The following is a 19,222-nucleotide window of genomic DNA, read 5'->3' as shown; positions in this document are numbered from 1 at the left end:
ATTAGTATGCAGAATATATGCTGGTCATCAAAACGCCTACAATACTGGGAGGAGAAAATACAAAAATAATTATTTAGCACTCGCAATGTGATTTATCAACACTCATCACTGTTTTGGGGGCACTATTTTGCGTTGTATTAATGAGCATGTTTGAAAAGAACGTGCAAACAGAGAGGAGCGCTTGCGCTGCAAAGACACACGATGCACAGAGAATCCTCCGTTCTACGTGCACGTTTCAACATATTTGGACGGTCAGAAATAAAAAATATTAGACACATTGTCTATTCAGCAACATAATTTTATAGTTTCATAGCTGCTGGATGATGTAAACGGGAACTGCACTTATTTGGGAATTTTGTCTGTCGTTCACAATCATTATGAGAGACAACAAGACAGATGTATTTTTTTAATGCATTCAAACTCGTTAAAATATCTAAATAAAAGTCAGCTTACAATGGGAGGTCCTCTTTTCCGCCTCTTAAGCCCTATAAATAACTATCCAAAAAGCGGCAACAGTGTTCCATTTACATTTCGTGACCTGAATATTAACCAATATAACCTGATATCAATATTAGAAGCGCTAACGCAGACAAACTATTTATAGCGGCGCCGTAATCACAGAGAGCTAACTAGTTTATGCTGCTATCTTGATATCACTGGCTGGTGAGCCGCTTTGTCGCCTCCGAGCTTGTGGAAGTTTATTCCCGATCATAAATAATGCCTCTAAACCTTGATAGTAGAAGGATGAGGACATAATCCGACAAGTTGGTAAACATTTGGCATCTAATTTAGACTCGGAAATGGCAAGAAAGACAACAAAAGACGCTTGGTTCCACCCCTTTCTTTCTTCAGGAGGATTATGAGTCATTCTTTATCTAAACGGGAATATATTCAACAACCTAGCAGTCGGCATCACAGTGAGAGCTGACATTGTACAGAAAGTGATGTTTTATTATGTGTGTTGGCTCTCATGACGTCTGCTTTTAGTAAAAATCGGTGATGTTGTCGAAATAAGGCGAACGTCGTGATGCGTTAATGAAATTAATGCGCCGCCATATGCTTAATATGAGCAAAATAAGTAAATATTACATCTTATGTTTTTTCTGTATATTACATCTATGGGCCTGTTACTACATTACATATATACTTACAGCGTGTTGTAAGTATATGATCAATCAATCAATCAATCAATGTTTATTTATATAGCCCTAAATCACAAGTGTCTCAACGACATCCTCGGTACAGAGCCCACATACGGGCAAGGAAAACTCACCCCAGTGGGACGTCAATGTGAGAGGACCGCATATGTGGGTAACCCCCCCCTCTAGGGGAGACCGAAAGCAATGGATGTCGAGTGGGTCTGACATAATATTGTGAAAGTCTAACACATCAGCGAAAGTCCAGTCCATAGTGGGGCCAGCAGGAACCATCCCGAGCGGAGACGGGTCAGCAGCGTAGAGATGTCCCCATCCGATGGACAGGCTAGCGGTCCACCCCGGGTTGGGAGCAGAGTAGAAAAGAAAAGAAAAGAAACGGCAGATCAACTGGTCTAAAAAGGGAGTCTATTTAAAGGCTAGAGTATACAAATGAGTTTTAAGATGAGACTTAAATGCTTCTACTGAGGTAGCATCTCTAACTTTTACCGGGAGGGCATTCCATAGTATTGGAGCCCGAATAGCTCTATAGCCCGCAGACCTTTTTTGGGCTCTGGGAATCACTAATAAGCCGGAGTTCTTTGAACGCAGATTTCTTGCCGGGACATATGGTACAATACAATCGGCAAGATAGGCAGGAGCTTGACCGTGTAGTATTTTATACGTAAGTAGTAAAACCTTAAAGTCGCATCTTAGGTGCACAGGAAGCCAGTGCAAGTGAGCCAGTATAAGCGTAATATGATCAAACTTTCTTGTTTTTGTCAAAAGTCTAGCAGCCGCATTTTGTACCATCTGTAATCTTTTAATGCTAGACATAGGGAGGCCCAAAAATAAAACGTTACAGTAATCGAGACGAGATGTAACGAACGCATGGATGATGATCTCAGCATCGCTTGTGGACAAAATGGAACAAATATTAGCTATATTACGGAGATGAAAGAAGGCCGTTTTAGTAACACTCTTAATGTGTGACTCAAACGAGAGAGTTGGGTCGAAGATAATACCCAGATTCTTTACCGAGTCGCCTTGTTTAATTGTTTGGTTGTCAAATGTTAAGGTGGTATTAATAAATAGATGTCTGTGTTGAGCAGGACCGATAATTAGCATTTCCGTTTTCTTAGCGTTGAGTTGCAAAAAGTTAGCGGACATCCATTGTTTAATTTCATTAAGACACGCCACCAGCTGACTACAATCCGGCGTGTTGGTCAGCTTTAGGGGCATGTAGAGTTGAGTGTCATCAGCATAACAGTGAAAGCTAACACCGTATTTGCGTATGATGTCACCTAGCGGCAGCATGTAAATACTAAAGAGTGCAGGGCCAAGAACCGAACCCTGGGGAACTCCGCACGTTACCTTAACATAGTCCGAGGTCACATTGTTATGGGAGACACACTGCATCCTGTCAGTAAGATAAGAGTTAAACCAAGACAAGGCTAAGTCTGACATCCCAATACGCGTTTTGATACGCTCTAATAAAATATTATTATCAACAGTATCGAAAGCGGCGCTAAGATCAAGAAGCAGCAAGATAGATGAAGCATCAGAATCCATCGTTAGCAATAGATCATTAGTCATTTTTGCGAGGGCTGTCTCCGTAGAGCGATTTGCCCTGAAACCGGATTGAAAAGGTTCACAGAGATTGTTAAACGCTAAGTGTTCATTTAGCTACTCAGTGGCCTAGTGGTTAGAGTGTCCGCCCTGAGATCGGTAGGTTGTGAGTTCAAACCCCGGCCGGGTCATACCAAAGACTATAAAAATGGGACCCATTACCTCCCTGCTTGGCACTCAGCATCAAAGGTTGGAATTGGGGGTTAAATCACCAAAAATGATTCCCGGGCGCGGCTACGCTGCTGCCCACTGCTCCCCTCACGTCCCAGGGGGTGACCAAGGGGATGGGTCAAATGCAGAGGACAAATTTCACCACACCTAGTGTGTGTGTGACAATCATTGGTACTTTAACTTTAACTTTTACTTTTAACTGCTGTGCGACAATTTTTTCGAGGATTTTCGAGATAAACGGAAGGTGGGACACCGGCCGGTAGTTTACCATGAGGTCAGGATCGAGGTTAGGTCTTTTGAGTAGAGGATGAATAACCGCGTTTTTGAATGCTAGGGGAACAGTGCCAGAGGAAAGTGATACGTTTATAATATTTAACACTGATGGACCTAATAATACAAAAAGCTCCTTGATAAGTTTCCCAGGAATTGGGTCAAGTAAACATGTTGTTTGTTTTGTCCCATTTACACATTTTAACAATTCCTCCAATGTTATTTCATCAAAGAGAGAGAAACTATTTTGGAGGGCAGTGTCCGTCGTATATACAGTCGTATCTGTGTTAATAGAACCCAGTTGTAGCTGAGATGCATTGTCTTTAATCTATTTTCTAATGACTTCAATTTTCTTATTAAAGACATTCATGAAGTCATCTGCTGAGTGGGTGGAGCTACTGGGAGGAGTCCCTTGTTGTTATGATGGAGATGTTTGGTAGTTTAAAAAAAAAAAAAAGCTTTATAGGCAGAATAGCACAACTTCCAGAAGCTCTATAGTAAGTTGCCTTTTGACCGCATTAATTTACGATTTAAAATGCATTAAAAAAAACGGAAAAAAAACATATGTGCTTGTCTTGCATAATGATTGTGAATGATAGGTAACATTTAAAAAAAAGTGTAGTGCCCCTTAAGGGGGCTGATTAAAATGAATTCAATTAAAGCATTTTTGTATATATTTTTTTTAATGACGTTCCTCTTTTTTTTTTTACATAGAATATATATAACCAACATAAATCCTATATGACAACAACTTCTTGAAGTATGCATTATTTGTGTCTGGAGCATATGTAGTACAGCCTCCATTCCACACACTTTCAGCAGTAAAAAAAAAAAAAATATATATATATAAGTGGTGTCAATGTAGATGCTCTGCACGACTGCTTCTAAAATGCCCCAAAAAAGTAGTAGATGTCTCCTGCTTGTTTGAAAACATAGCATAACACCACAACTAGGAGCATGATATCATGAATGTGTCTCCGTGGTGATGCCACCATAAATAAAGTGGTGTGCAACACTTTTCATTTGCACACGCTGTCTTAGGAGATCACATGCAACACGCCCACTAAATAGTTTATGTTATTTTACAGATTGCAAACGCTTTTTAGCGCGATGTATTTGGATCTTAGAACATCAGGCCCTTTGTGAGGGACAGTAAGTGATTAAAAAAATGCTTCCAAGCAATGTTGTGCCTTGTTCCTTTTGTTCAGAGCCAATAAATGAATCCCTTTACCTACATTGTTAGCTGTCTCGTACGAGCACTTTTTCAAGATTTAGAATTCATGGAAAAGGGAAAGACTTCTGTTCTTGTTCTATATAAGAAGTGTGAATGATGGGCAAAATTCCAAAAAAGTGGAGTTCCCAATGAACAGAAAATGCTAAGAAGTTTTGTCTTCTATATTGTTATTTTACTATACTAAAAGGAACTGAACCAGGACCTTAAAATCAAAGTACTTATGTGAATATGGTGTAGTGTTACACCCCAAAAGCCAGTTCACTACAATAAGAGACTTTTTTGGTATACACGTGAGTAATAAGCACACGACGGTTTGAGCTGAGAAAGGTCAAAAAGATGAAGTGATAAAAATCTTTGAAGGTAACTACATAGGTAAGATAGTTGGGTACGAGGGGAAGAATGCAAAGTGAGGGCAATTACAGGACTGAATTTGATAGAAGAAATTATGAGCGGCAAGATTCAGGGGAGTTGCATCCTGCTTTGCTTTCATATATGCAGCCATTTCACCCTTCATTACACACAGTGTTATACCCTTGTGGATTTATACGGCGCTCACTAAATAGGCTGAGCTTTTTCCCTCATCAGGACAGCAACTCTGTATTGCAGGCATTGCAATCTTTTATGTTATTTTGCAGCTTGCTAAAAATCCTTCGACTTAAAGGGGAACTGCACTTCCTTTTTTTTTAAAATGTTGCCTATCGTTCACAATCCTTATGAAAGACATGACGACGGATGGATTTTTTTTAATGCATTATAAATATTAAATAAACGTAAAAGATAGATGGGAAAAAAAAGTCATTTTACACAGGAGCCAATGGGAGCGCCATAAAAAATGATAAATAACCATTCAAAAAGCGCCAACAATACTCAATTTACATTTTGTGACTTGAATATTAACAGAGTATTAGTGATATTGTTATTATAAGCGCTAACACAGACAAACTATTTATAGCGGCGACGTGATCACTTTCGTGTGTCCCTATGTTTACATCATTTAAATCATAGATTGCTGAGGATATAATCCGACAAGTTGTGACACTTTGACAGCCGTTTCGAACCTGGAACTGCCGATAACGACACGAAAAGTGCTTGTTCCCCGCCCCCCGCCCCCCCACCTCGTTTCTTTGCGAGGATTATGAGACAAGAACGTTTGATCATATTACGCCTATACTGGCTCACCTGCACTGTCTTCCTGTGCAATTAAGATGCGACTTTAAGGTATTACTACTTACGTATACAATACTAAACGGTCTAGCTCCATCCTATCTTCCTGATTGTATTGTACCATATGTCCCAGCCAGAAATCTGTGTTCAAAGAACTGCGGCTTATTAGTGATTCCCAGAACCCATAAAAAGTCTGCGGGCTTTAGAGCGTTTTCTTTTCGGGCTCCAGTACTCTGAAATCCCCTACCGGTAACAGTTAGAGATGCTACCTCAGTAAAAGCATTTACGCATTTAAGTCCCATCTTAAAACCACATCTGCAGCCCCTTCTAAGGTTTCTCGTTGTTCCCATTGGGTTGAGTTTTTTCTTGCCCTGATATGGGATCTGAGCCGTGGATGTCGTTGTGGCTTGTGCAGCCCTTATAAATAAACTTTGATTGATTGACTGATTGATTCTTTATCCAAACGGGAAATTAATTGAAATTAATGTGACGCGTATGCTTAAAAGGAGCAAAAAACGTAAATATTACATAACATTATGTTACTACATTAAATATATACTTACATCATGTATATAAAACCCTAATGGAGGTGTTTGGATGTTTTTAGGGACTCTATAGAAAGAATTGAACGGTTCCCATAGGTTCCATTGTAAGCGGACTTTTGATCGAATTTATTAAACATTTAGAATGCATTAAAAAAATCCATCCGTCATCATGTCTTTCATAATGATTGTGAAAGATAGGCAAAATTCCAAAAAAAGTGAAAATATTTTTTAAAAAAAACGAAATATCCAAAGCACATTTGGTAACTCAAACTGATCATACAACCATTAAGATTATCATTATGTGCTACACATGTAAGAATGAAATATAACCGCTAAAATAAATCCGTATCATCATCAGGATTAATAATCTTTGTACTTGCAGGGGTTTAGGACCGTACCAGATGGTATCAGAAACTGTTATTATCATTCATCTGGCAGAGGATTACATATGTTCTTAACTTGTACATGTGATCCATGCATCTGCGGAATTGGATTTGAAGAGACATCATTGGCTGAGGCAAATCTACGACATTAGTGTCACAGGAAGTCACATCACACAAAGACATAGTAAAAAACAATGTAATGTTGCTAGAAATAATTTTCCTCCAGTATTCTCAAGTCTTGATAAGATTATCAGCAACAACTGTAGATCTAAGACATCTCTCCAAGGGGGGTGGGGGGTGTCTTTGTCTTTGTCTAACACAACATACAGCCGAGGGAGATGTCAGCCCTGAGGTGATTGGAAGAGAATATTACGTTACACCAACTCAAGAGTCTGTTACAAATGACCCAGGGCTGACTCTCATAACAGGCTGCAGCGCTCTGATTTATTTCTTTGACCTGAGACACGCTCAATCAAACAGCATACTTGATTAAGTTAAACCAGGAGCAATAAACATGATGTATGACATATTGGCACTGAAACATACCCTCAACAATTGACAAAAGCAGTTCTTGGTCTGTCATGTGAGATGTATGAAAGCCTTCACAATTAAATGCAATTCAGGTAATGTCTGAAAATTGATAGCATACGATCACAACCAATATGTGCTACACACTCGGGACTTTCTGACAGAGAAGCACGGAATGTCACCAAAATGGCTATATCTGCTACAATCCTGGCCTAGGATCATATCTGAGTCTTCTATGGTAGAGAAACAGACATCAGAATTTTGTCTAGCTGTGCCATGTGTTCATCAATATTGTGGCTGTCAATTTGAAATGTGCTGCCCATCAAGAGTGCAGGCCCCAAGCTCACCTTGCCATCAGAGATGTCTTATACTCTTTTAAAATGAGACGGATGAGGGCTGTAAAGCCTCAAGTATATGAGTTCTGTCAATGTCCAGTCACACAATCACACAGTCTTCATCACATGGATCTGAAGTTTGGACACATCAGGCAGTTTGAAAATAATACAGTATAAAGTACAAAACATGTATGTATCCTTATTATAAACCACCCCAGTCAATCAAAAATGTTTACAAAAAACGCTGTTTGAATAAAAAAGTTAATAGGGACGAGTCAAAACACTTGTGTTTGAAATGAGGAGAAGCAAAACGGCTCAAATAAAAACAAAAACATAAACAGCGCCAACAAAACCATCTTTTTGCATTGTTTTTGTCAGCATGTCTCTTAATAATTGGATACAAATAATTTAGAAACGCTCAAATTGAAGCCTCTATTCAGTTACATCATTGGTTCTGCGTTTTAGTAGCTTTGACTAATTTTCCTCAAAGGTCTTGTATTGATGACGGAAGATTTGGTCAATTACGCCAAGTTCTCCAACTGTTCTTACAACCCAATTTTAGTAGTTTTAGCAATCTGTTAAATGTTTTTTTCATTCTCGATACATGCCAATAATTTGACCTTTCTGAAACAGATACATGTTATATTTTCCACACCCACATAATGTCTTTTTTTGACCAGGGAGTTTGAATGACCATGTGGTCAAAGAGAGTTAAGTTTTTATTTTCCCTTCACATGCACTCTAACATTTATCAGAATACAAATAATTGAGTTATGAATTAATTTTCATATTTTAGTCATTTTGTAGTCTAACAACATAGTCAATTCACTCAAATGACCTCAGATTTTAACAAAACCAAGTTTAAAGTTGTAATTCTTGTTTTCAGATTAAATAATTCACAAGCTAAACAAATGCACCATGTGTTAGAATATGCTCAAATATGGTCAAACAAGAGTGTGTGGCATGCATTTTTAAGGAATTTCAATAGAAATATACAACAACGAGAAAGCAGATTTGGACATGGCCCAAACATCTAAGGAGGAAGGCTGTCAACCACTAGCATGTCACAATCACATTTTGTACATTTCCGAAGCTTTGCAGAATCAGCTATAGAATATATATCCATTTAAATCATGTATTTTGTTGGAATAAAAATATATTTTACTTTACTTAAAATTGTAAATATTTTGGACGTTACTTAAAACATTTATTTCCACTCATACATTTAATGACTTCATACTTAACAATATACCAAACACATTACCACTTATTACCTGTGTAATTTTTTAAGAAAATAAAAGTACAACTGTTGAACTACGACAATCACTTGTTGTTGGAAGCCATCATACAACAGTGGTAAACCTAACTTAATCTTTCATAATATTTCCATTTAAATCCTCATGAGATCATATTATGTTTCGTATTAATTTCAGGATTATTTTTTGTATTGAAGAATCGTGTCAAGCTATACACTTACATGCAATGTGAAGACTTGCTTCTCTGCTGACAATGGTGCCAAACGAGTTTGATGCCAGACATTGAAAGATGCCAGCGTCGTCTGCTTTATTCAGATGTGCAATGTGTAAGTTTCCTCCCATGAGGGAGTAGCGTGACCCTGGAGTCATCGTGATGAAAGAATCATTTAGCCTCCACCTGTCAAAGTAGAATATACAGGGAAAAGATTCAGTAAGCTATAACACAAATATATTTAAATAATTTGTCAAAGCAAGTGCTCCCGTTTTACCCAACTGGAAAAACATGAACACTAACACGACACTCATCTCTGACAAGGCTTAAATTGTCACCTGTGTAAAATGATAGTGTAAGTAATATTTTAAATGTTGTTCCCTTGAATAGAAAGGCAGCACGGTGGGGTAGTGATTAGAATGTATGCGTCAGAGCCAGGCAATCTGGGTTCAAATCTTATTGGGACAGCTCTTTGTAGAGTTCACATGTTCTCCCAATGCTTGCGTTGGTTTTCTCCGGGTTACTCCAGCTTCCTCCGGCTTCCTCCGGCACCCCCAAAAAATGCATGCCAGGCTATTTAGAGACTCTAACTAAGTAAAAGTGAATCCACATTGAATACACAATCTTCACAGCCTGCGTTCGATTCGATGAGATGACAAAACATTTGTTATTTGAACACTGAAAATGGTTGCAGTTAAATAAAGTAAATCCCAGAAAACAGGGCAGCCGTGGCGGAGTCCAAACTTCATTGAAAACAGGTCCGACTTACAATGCGGACCAAGCTCATACAAGGAGCGGACCGTCACAATCAGAAAGTTCAATACCCCATACTCTCTGAGCACTCCCCACAGGACTTCCCGAGGGACATGGTCGAATGTCTTCTCCAAGTCCACATAGCACGTGTAGACTGGTTGGGCAAACTCCCATAGAACCTCAAGGAACCTGCCGAGAGTATAGAGCTGGTCCACAGTTCCACGACCAGGGCGAAAACCACACTGCTCCTCTGAATCCGAGATTCGACTATCCGGCGTAGCCTCTTCTCCAGTACACCTGAATAGACCTTATCAAGAAGGCTGAGGAGCGTGATCCCACGATAGTGGGAACACACCCTCCGGTTCCCCTTCTTAAAGAGAGGAATCACCACCCTGGTCTCCCAACCCAGAGGTACCGCCCCAGATGTCCATGCAATGTTGTCAACACGTGCCACCTTAAAAATTCTTACATTTGTTTTTATTTTTTGTTTTATTCATCCAATTAGTGCTATTTTGCACAATTGTCACATTTATTTTTGTTGTTTATGTTATTGTTTTTTTTCTGCCATTTTACTTGGTCTGTGTTGCTTTATGTGTACATTCAATTTCTACTTGAGGTTCATGAAACACTGTTTTTATCTACAATAATGTTTCTTCTACAAAGGAAATCATTTTGGATGTGTTTTTTGTACATACAACTTGGTTAAAAGATTTCAGTGTACGTACAGTTTTAACATTTTTAACACTTTTAAAAATACTGCGATAATAATGATAACCGATATAATTTTGGTCACAATAACCGCGATGAGAAATGTTCATACCGTGACATCCCTATTACTCTGCATATTTAATTTATATTTGCATGCCTCATGACCCATTATCTGTTTGTAATATTGGCTGCATTTCTGAGTTGTTTGTGTGTCAAGTTGGTCCAGACAACAGCAAACGTTGCAGAGTTTGCCAATGATTGTAATAAATCCATTAGAAGAAGACAGCCTAACGTTTCTTTTAACATGGACACAAACTTCTATACCTTTGGTAATTCTAAGACAGTAATTTCCAGGCGTTATCTCATCCTCTGGGAAGCCTCTGTTTTACTAATGTGTTCCAATGTTGTAAAAATGTGTTGAATATATATTACATTTCAACATTTCTGTCAACGAAGATTTGCGTCAGCCTGCAACACACGTTTATTTCAGCACAGTGTGGTGTCAGGCAGGTGGCGATTGCAAACAAAACAAATACCTGTGCAAGCAGATAATCTCAAACATGAACAACATCAAATCCAAATACCGCACCCGCCTCACAGAAAAGAGCTTGCCAATATAGCTTATATAGCTTATATAGACACTTATATCATGTGTTGCTTTCATTATAAGACTAAAGTACTATCTATCTATCTTACATTAGGCTTTTAATTTTTTGCGGCTCGTGACAGATTTGTTTTTTTCTATTTTTGGTCCAATAGGACTCTTTCAACATGTTGGGTTGCCAACCCCTGTCCGAGGTGAACCATAAATTACTTAACTATATTTTTATGAGAACTTTAATTAGTGTGTACATGTTTATATGTCTAATATTTATTATGTATTTAATATTTGTTTACTTACTTATGGTATATTTAATCTATTTACTTATTTATTTACTCACGGTTCTGTTACAGAGAACAAAGAAATGGGATATGAAAATGGGTAGGATTAAATAAGCTCTGCTTCTCCCTACTCCTTTTTGGACGTGCTGTAATGAAACAACTGGAAATATGTGATTACATTGTAATTATATCGTATGCATGTTCGAAATAAACTGAAACTTACTAATTAACTAAATTGTATAATAGGTTAATTGGAGGTTCTAAATTATCCATAGGTATAAATGTGAGTGTGAATGATTGTTCGTTGTGCCCTGTGATTGGCTGGTGACCGAGATAGGGGGTACCCCGCCTCTCACCCCAAGTTGGCTGAGATAAGCTCCAGTGTACCTCCGCGACCCAAATGAGAATAAGCGGTACAGAAATTGGGCAGATGGATGGAAGTGTGAATGTGTCCGTGTTTGTCTGCATGTGCCCAATGATTGACTGGCGACCAGTCTAGTGCCCAATGATTGACTGGCGACCAGTTTAGGGTGTAACCCTCGTTTCACCCAAAGTCAGCTGCGATAAGTTCCACCCTAACGAAGGTTGCGGGTATTTTTGTATTTCCAAATAACATTATTTTTGTATTTCTTAATTTCAGAGATAATCTGTTTTTATAAAACCAACTTTTTAGATTGCTTATTTTTAACTTAATAATGTTTATTAATTCATGTGCATTATTCCCTGAATAGTGTCACCTGCTAATTATTATTAGCATTAGGTATTTTGTGTCTTTAGTGAAGTGAAGTGAATTATATTTATATAGCGCTTTTTCTCTAGTGACTCAAAGCGCTTTACATAGTGAAACCCAATATCTAATTTACATTTAAACCAGTGTGGGTGGCACTGGGAGCAGGTGGGTAAAGTGTCTTGTCCAAGGACACAACGGCAGTGACTAGGATGGCAGAAGCGGGGATCGAACCTGCAACCCTCAAGTTGCTGGCACGGCCACTCTACCAACCGAGCTTTACCGCAAACAAATGTCACTGATGTATACATTGAATAATGTTGGTCCTAGAACTAGACCCGAGGGTACACCACAAGACATATTTAAGCCATTTGTTGTGTGATCTCTTAGCCTCACATATTGTTACCTGTTCGTTAAGTAGCTTTTCACCCAGTTCAAAACCACACTACAAATGCAATATCGTTTTTAATTTGTTGATTAGTATTTGGGATGTAATGATAAACAATATATGATAACTGCGGCATAACTCTCGACAATTAGTATTACTGATTTAAATTGAAATTATCAAAAAAACATGATTGATAGCCACACTTTCAGACACTCAAGGTCGGACTGGCGAGGGTTCACATGAAAACAAGTGACATTAAAGTATTTCACCATTAAGAAACGACCTACCCAAATCTAAACTTGTAAAAACACATTACTGTCTGAGCAAGTAAGCTACAGTATTCAATTGTGCACATTGAACCTATAAGCTGTGCTCTCTGAGAACACAGTGATCGACATCGATATATTCTCGGAGAAACATGACACAGATTTGTTTTTACGGTGTGTTCAAGAACCACTGAACAGAGTAGGGCACCACAATGTCCGCCATAGCACTCTTATCAGTGAAGCATAAGAAACACACAACATGGAAAATAGTGGATTTTTTAAACAGTGGGTCTGTTTATTTTAGTTATTTAAAAGAAATCAAAATGTTTCAGTGTGTGTACAAGTACTTTTTGAGCACATTCAACGATACCACAATAATATTGAGAACCGTGATCATTTTGGTCACAATAACCATGATACTCTGTGAAATATTAATACCGTTACATCCCGAATAAGGAAACAGTGATTGATTGCAACAAATGTCTTAGATATATCCATAAATAATGTGGCTGCACATTGTTTACGACCGACTGTGTTCGTATTTCCTTCAGTTATTTCAATTAGAGCCATTGATGTTGAAACATTTGGTAAGCTGAGAGTAATTTGCTTGTGTTTATAAACTATTTGAAATAATATTTTTCTGTTCTGCTTTTTTAGTTCTTAATTTTATAAATTGTTTGTATAATGCGTTTTATATTTTTGCTTGCATTCTGAAATACTTTGATTTCACAACTTGATTTCACACACATACAAGGATATGTTGCAAGGGATTCTCCTTGTTAAAAGTGAATCAATTGTCCAGATATACTTGGACATTACAAATACTGACCCTTCAAACACATGGCATATCAAACAGAGAGGTGACATTTATCTGGATTTATCCCCGGAAGAATACCTGGCCATCATAAAAAAATGCAGGTTTATAGATCAGAAATTGTAAAGTTGGAGATAAACAAACTAACAAACCTTGCAAACGAAAACACATCCTTGGCGGAAATAAAAACACACTTTCATGCGCAAGCTGCAGGCATTAAACCAAAATGTCTTAACCTGAAATGACCAACCAAAAAGCTTACAAAAGGTTGCTCTGGCTGATTCAAGCTTTTAGTGGGAGGCCTCCTGCAGAAATGAAAAGTTCTAACCTTGTCTGACATGTCACATTCTTTTATGTCCACATTATCCTTCCACTGGCCCTCAATTGGAGATGACAAATAGAAAGTGTTACCATTGAGGCTTTGACTGTACAAAACTGAATTGTTGCAATACATGGGAGACTGGATATTCACTGGTTATGTTTTGAAGCATTTTATGGATTATACAGTATAAGTTTGACAAGATGCATCAGTGAAGAAGGAATCTTAGGGCACCTCACGATTTGAGTACGATTACAATTCAGGAGCTACGATATATATATATATATATATATATATATATATATATATATATATATATATATATATATATATATATATATATATATATATATATATATATATATATATATACACACTACCGTTCAAAAGTTTGGGGTCACCCAAACAATTTTGTGGAATAGCCTTCATTTCTAAGAACAAGAATAGACTACCGAGTTTCAGATGAAAGTTCTCTTTTTCTGGCCATTTTGAGTGTTTAATTGACCCCACAAATGTGATGCTCCAGAAACTCAATCTGCTCAAAGGAAGGTCAGTTTTGTAGCTTCTGTGTGAACATGATTGCACAAGGGTTTTCTAATCATCAATTAGCCTTCTGAGCCAATGAGCAAACACATTGTACCATTAGAACACTGGAGTGATAGTTGCTGGAAATGGGCCTCTATACACCTATGTAGATATTGCAACAAAAATCAGACATTTGCAGCTAAAATAGTCACTTACCACATTAGCAATGTATAGAGTGTATTTCTTTAAAGTTAAGCCTAGTTTAAAGTTATCTTCATTGAAAAGTACAATGCTTTTCCTTAAAAAATAAGGACATTTCAATGTGACCCCAAACTTTTGAACGGTAGTGTATATATATATATATATATATATATATATATATATATATATATATATATATATATATATATATATATATATATATATATATACATATTATACATGTATATATATGTGTACATTTTATACATATATATACATATACTGTACATATTATACATATATACATATTATACATACATATATATACACACATATTATACATATATGTATATATATATATACACATACACACACAAATATATATATACACACACACACACTAACACATACATACATACATATATATATATATATATATATATATATATATATATATATATATATATATATACAAACCCTGTTTCCATATGAGTTTGGAAATTGTGTTACATGTAAATAAAAACGGAATACAATGATTTGCAAATCCTTTTCAACCCATATTCAGTTGAATGCACTACAAAGACAACATATTTGATGTTCAAACTCATAAACTTTATTTTTTTTTGCAAATAATAATTAACTTAGAATTTCATGGCTGCAACACGTGTCAAAGTAGTTGGGAAAGGGCATGTTCACCACTGTGTTGCATGGCCTTTCCTTTTAACAACACTCAGTAAAGGTTTGGGAACTGAGGAGACACATTTTTGAAGTGGAATTATTTCCCATTCTTGCTTGATGTACAGCTTAAGTTGTTCCACAGTCTCCCTTCTGCTATTTTAGGCTTCATATTGCACCACACATTTTCAATGGGAGACAGGTCTGGACTACAGGCAGGCCAGTGTAGTACCCGCACTCTTTTACTATGAAGCCACGTTGATGTAACACGTGGCTTGGCATTGTCTTGCTGAAATAAGCAGGGGCGTCCATGGTAACGTTGCTTGGACGGCAACATATGTTGCTCCAAAACCTCAGGGATCAATACTAGGACCTAAATTATTCAATCTCTATATAAATGACATTTGTAAAGTTACAAAAGATTTAAAGTTAGTATTATTTGCGGATGATACAACAGCGTTTTGTTCAGGAGAGAACACACAGGAGATAATACAAATAATAACAGAAGAAATTAACAAATTAAAAAGATGGTTTGACAAAAACAGACTATCGTTGAATCTTAGTAAAACTAAAATAATGCTATTTGGTAACAGTAGAAGAGAAAGTCAAACACAAATACAAATAGACGGAATAGAAATTGAAAGAGTAAACGAAACCAAATTTCTAGGTATAAAGATTGATGATAAATTGAACTGGAAATCTCACGTAAAAAATATACAACATAAAGTTGCAAGAAACACGTCAATAATGAATAAAGCAAAACATGTTCTAGACCAAAAATCCCTTCATATTCTCTACTGCTTACTAGTGTTACCACATCTGAGCTACTTTGTAGAAATATGGGGAAATAATTACAAAAGTACACTTCATTCATTAACGGTGTTACAAAAAAGATCAGTTAGAATAATACATAATGTTGGATATAGAGAACATACAAACCCTTTATTTATTGAATCAAAAATACTGAAATTCCACGACATAGTGAATTTGCAAACAGCTAAAATTATGCACAAAGCAAACTATAACTTGCTACCCAAGAATATACAACAATTCTTCTCAAAAAAAGAGGAGAAATATAATCTTAGAGAAAAACGTAATTTAAAACATTTGTTTGCACGTACAACACTTAAGACCTTCAGTATATCAGTATGTGGAATTAAATTATGGAATGGATTAAGCAAAGCAATCAAACAATGTACTAATATGATACACTTCAAGAAACTCTTCAAACTTAAAGTGTTTACAAAGTACAAAGAAGAAGAACCATGACAAACATTCTCAATTTATTTCATCCATCCATTCATTCATTCTTAAAGTAATCTTATTTATCTCATCATATGAAATATGACTTACTTCACTAATTATTATTATTAAATTCTTACTATTATTTATTTATTTATTTTTACTGTGATTACTTATGGAGTTTATTGTGAAAAGATTGTGAACAGGAAGTGAACAAAAAGTTTTGCAACTGTTATGTAAAGAAAAGGGGTAGGATTAAATAAGCTCTGCTTCTTCCTACTCCTTTTCGAACATGTTGAAAAGAAACTGGAAATTGTGATGTATCATGTTGTATGCTTGCATGTTCGAAATAAACTCAAACTCAAACTCAAACTCAAAACCTGGATGTACCTTTCAGCATTAATGGCGCTTTCACAGATGTGTAAGTTACCCATGTCTTGGGCACTAATACACCCCCATACCATCACAGATGCTGGCTTTTCAACTTTGCGCCTATAACAATCCGGGTGGTTCTTTTCCTCTTTGGTCCGGAGGACACGACGTCCACAGTTTCCAAAAACAATTTGAAATGTGGACTCGTCAGACCACAGAACACTTTTACACTTTGTATCAGTCCATCTTAGGTTAGCTCAGGCCCAGCTAAGCCAACGGCGTTTCTGGGTGTTGTTGATAAACGGTTTTCGCCTTGCATAGGAGAGTTTTAACTTGCACTTACAAATGTAGCGACCAACTGTAGTTACTGACAGTGGGTTTCTGAAGTGTTCCTGAGCCCATTTGGTGATATCCTTTACACACGGATGTCGCTTGTTGATGCAGTACAGCCTGAGGGATGGAAGGTCACAGGCTTAGCTGCTTACGTGCAGTGATTTCTCCAGAGTCTCTGAACCCTTTGATGATATTACGGACCGTAGATGGTGAAATCCCTAAATTATTTGCAATAGCTGGTTGAGAAAGGTTTTTCTTAAACTGTTCAACAATTTGCTCACGCATTTGTTGACAAAGTGGTGACCCTCGCCCCATCCTTGTTTGTGAATGACTGAGCATTTCATGGAATCTACTTTTAAACCCAATCATGGCACCCACCTGTTCCCAATTTGCCTGATCACCTGTGAGATGTTCCAAATAAGTGTTTGATGAGCATTCCTCAACTTTATCAGTATTTATTGCCACCTTTCCCAACTTCTTTGTCACGTGTTGCTGGCATCAAATTCTAAAGTTAATGATTATTTGCAGCAAAAAAAATTGTTTATCAGTTTGAACATCAAATATGTTGTCTTTGTAGCATATTCAACTGAATATGGGTTGAAAATTATTTGCAAATCATTGTTTTCCGTTTATATTTACATCCAACACAATTTCCCAACTCATATGGAAACGGGGTTTGTATATATATATATATATATATATATATATATATATATATATATATATATATATATATATATATATATATATAGATAGATAAACAAACATGTTCATAAAAATATGTAATATATATCAAAGTATTGAGCGAATGCTGTGAATACATATGTACATGTGATTTTTTTGTTTTTTTATTCTTAATACATTTGGAAGAAAATTAAAAAAAAACTTTTACATTGTTGATATGGGGTATTGTCTGTAGAATTTTGAGGACAAAAATAAATGTATTACTTTTTGGAATACAGATTCAACATAACAAAATGTGGAAATAGTAAAGCGCTGTGAATACGTTGCGGATGCACTGTATGTATAGTATTATATGTAGTATGGTTGTTACGACTTGGTGCGCCAGGTCATTCTTATTCTTGTGTTTCGGTTTACTCATTGCTTTGCGCTCTTATTTTGGTTTCACGTCCTGTTCTGTTTGTGTTGTTGCAGCAGGAGCTTCAGCCATGCTGTTGAATGCTATCTTCTTCACCTCGGGGTGATTAGTGATACTGCTTGGATCATTACCTGAGGACTATTTAAGCCATTCTCACAGCCCAGTTGGGTGTGGAATCATTGCATAGGTTTGGTGTTTGTTGGTTTGTTGGAAGAACGCACACGGTATGTGGACTTTGATATTTTTTCACCTTGGATTGTGTTTTGTTTGTTCGCTCGCCAATCCAGCTTGCCCTTTTTGATGCACAGCTTTCCCTGTGCCTCTTTTGTGCGTGACTCTGTTTGTTTTGTACATTTTAACATCAAATTCTCATTTACCTGAACATGGCCTGCTGTCTTCTGCTTTTTGAGGTCACGACCTCCACTATGCAGAGCATTCGTAACAATTGTTAAAACTAGAGTCAAATATTAATGTTGGTAAAATATATAAACTGTGTAAATCAGTTTGAAAACAAGACCACGTTTAAAAGAAAAATAAATAAATAAAAGTAGCTCACGCTTAACATATCCTGTATACAGTCGTGTTCAAAAGTTTACATACACTTGTAAAGAACATAATGTCAGGGCTGTCTTGAGTTTCCAATAATTTCTACAACTCTTATTTTTTTGTGATAGAGTGATTGGAGCACATACTTGTTTGTCGCAAAAAACATTCATGAAGTTTGGTTCTTTTATGTATTTATTATGGGTCTACTGAAAATGTGACCAAATCTGCTGGGTCAAAAGTATACATACAGCAATGTTAATATTTGGTTACATGTCCCTTAGCAAGTTTCACTGCAGTAAGGCGCTTTTAGTAGCCATTCACAAGCTTCTGGTTGAATTTTTTTGCTGGGTATTGTGGCCAAACAGCTCAATTTTTGTGTCATCTGACATCACATGGACAAAGATAAGACCTTCTGGAGGAAAGTTCTGTGGTCAAATGAAACAAAAATTGAGCTGTTTGGCCATAATACCCAGCAATATGTTTGGAGGAGAAAAGGTGAGGCCTTTAATCCCA

General features: G+C 36.8%; 1 protein-coding gene across 11 annotated transcripts in view; it reads right to left on the bottom strand.

The window, feature by feature from the left end:
• Nucleotides 1–19,222, bottom strand: part of cntn3a.1 (contactin 3a, tandem duplicate 1) — a 213,963-nt gene that overhangs the window by 114,440 nt on the left and 80,301 nt on the right. For all 11 annotated transcript variants that reach the window (XR_009826854.1, XR_009826853.1, XR_009826852.1 and 8 more), the window contains one exon: nt 8,870–9,045. Coding sequence is in view for 7 of the 11 variants with exons in the window: in XM_062054358.1 (XP_061910342.1) it covers nt 8,870–9,045 (176 nt within the window). In the remaining 4 variants the exon portion in view is untranslated. The remainder of the gene's footprint in view (nt 1–8,869; nt 9,046–19,222) is intronic.

The sequence above is a fragment of the Entelurus aequoreus genome, linkage group LG07 (genome assembly GCF_033978785.1).
Source record: "Entelurus aequoreus isolate RoL-2023_Sb linkage group LG07, RoL_Eaeq_v1.1, whole genome shotgun sequence".
Lineage (NCBI taxonomy): Eukaryota > Metazoa > Chordata > Actinopteri > Syngnathiformes > Syngnathidae > Entelurus > Entelurus aequoreus.
This window is presented reverse-complemented; position numbering and strand designations above follow the sequence as displayed.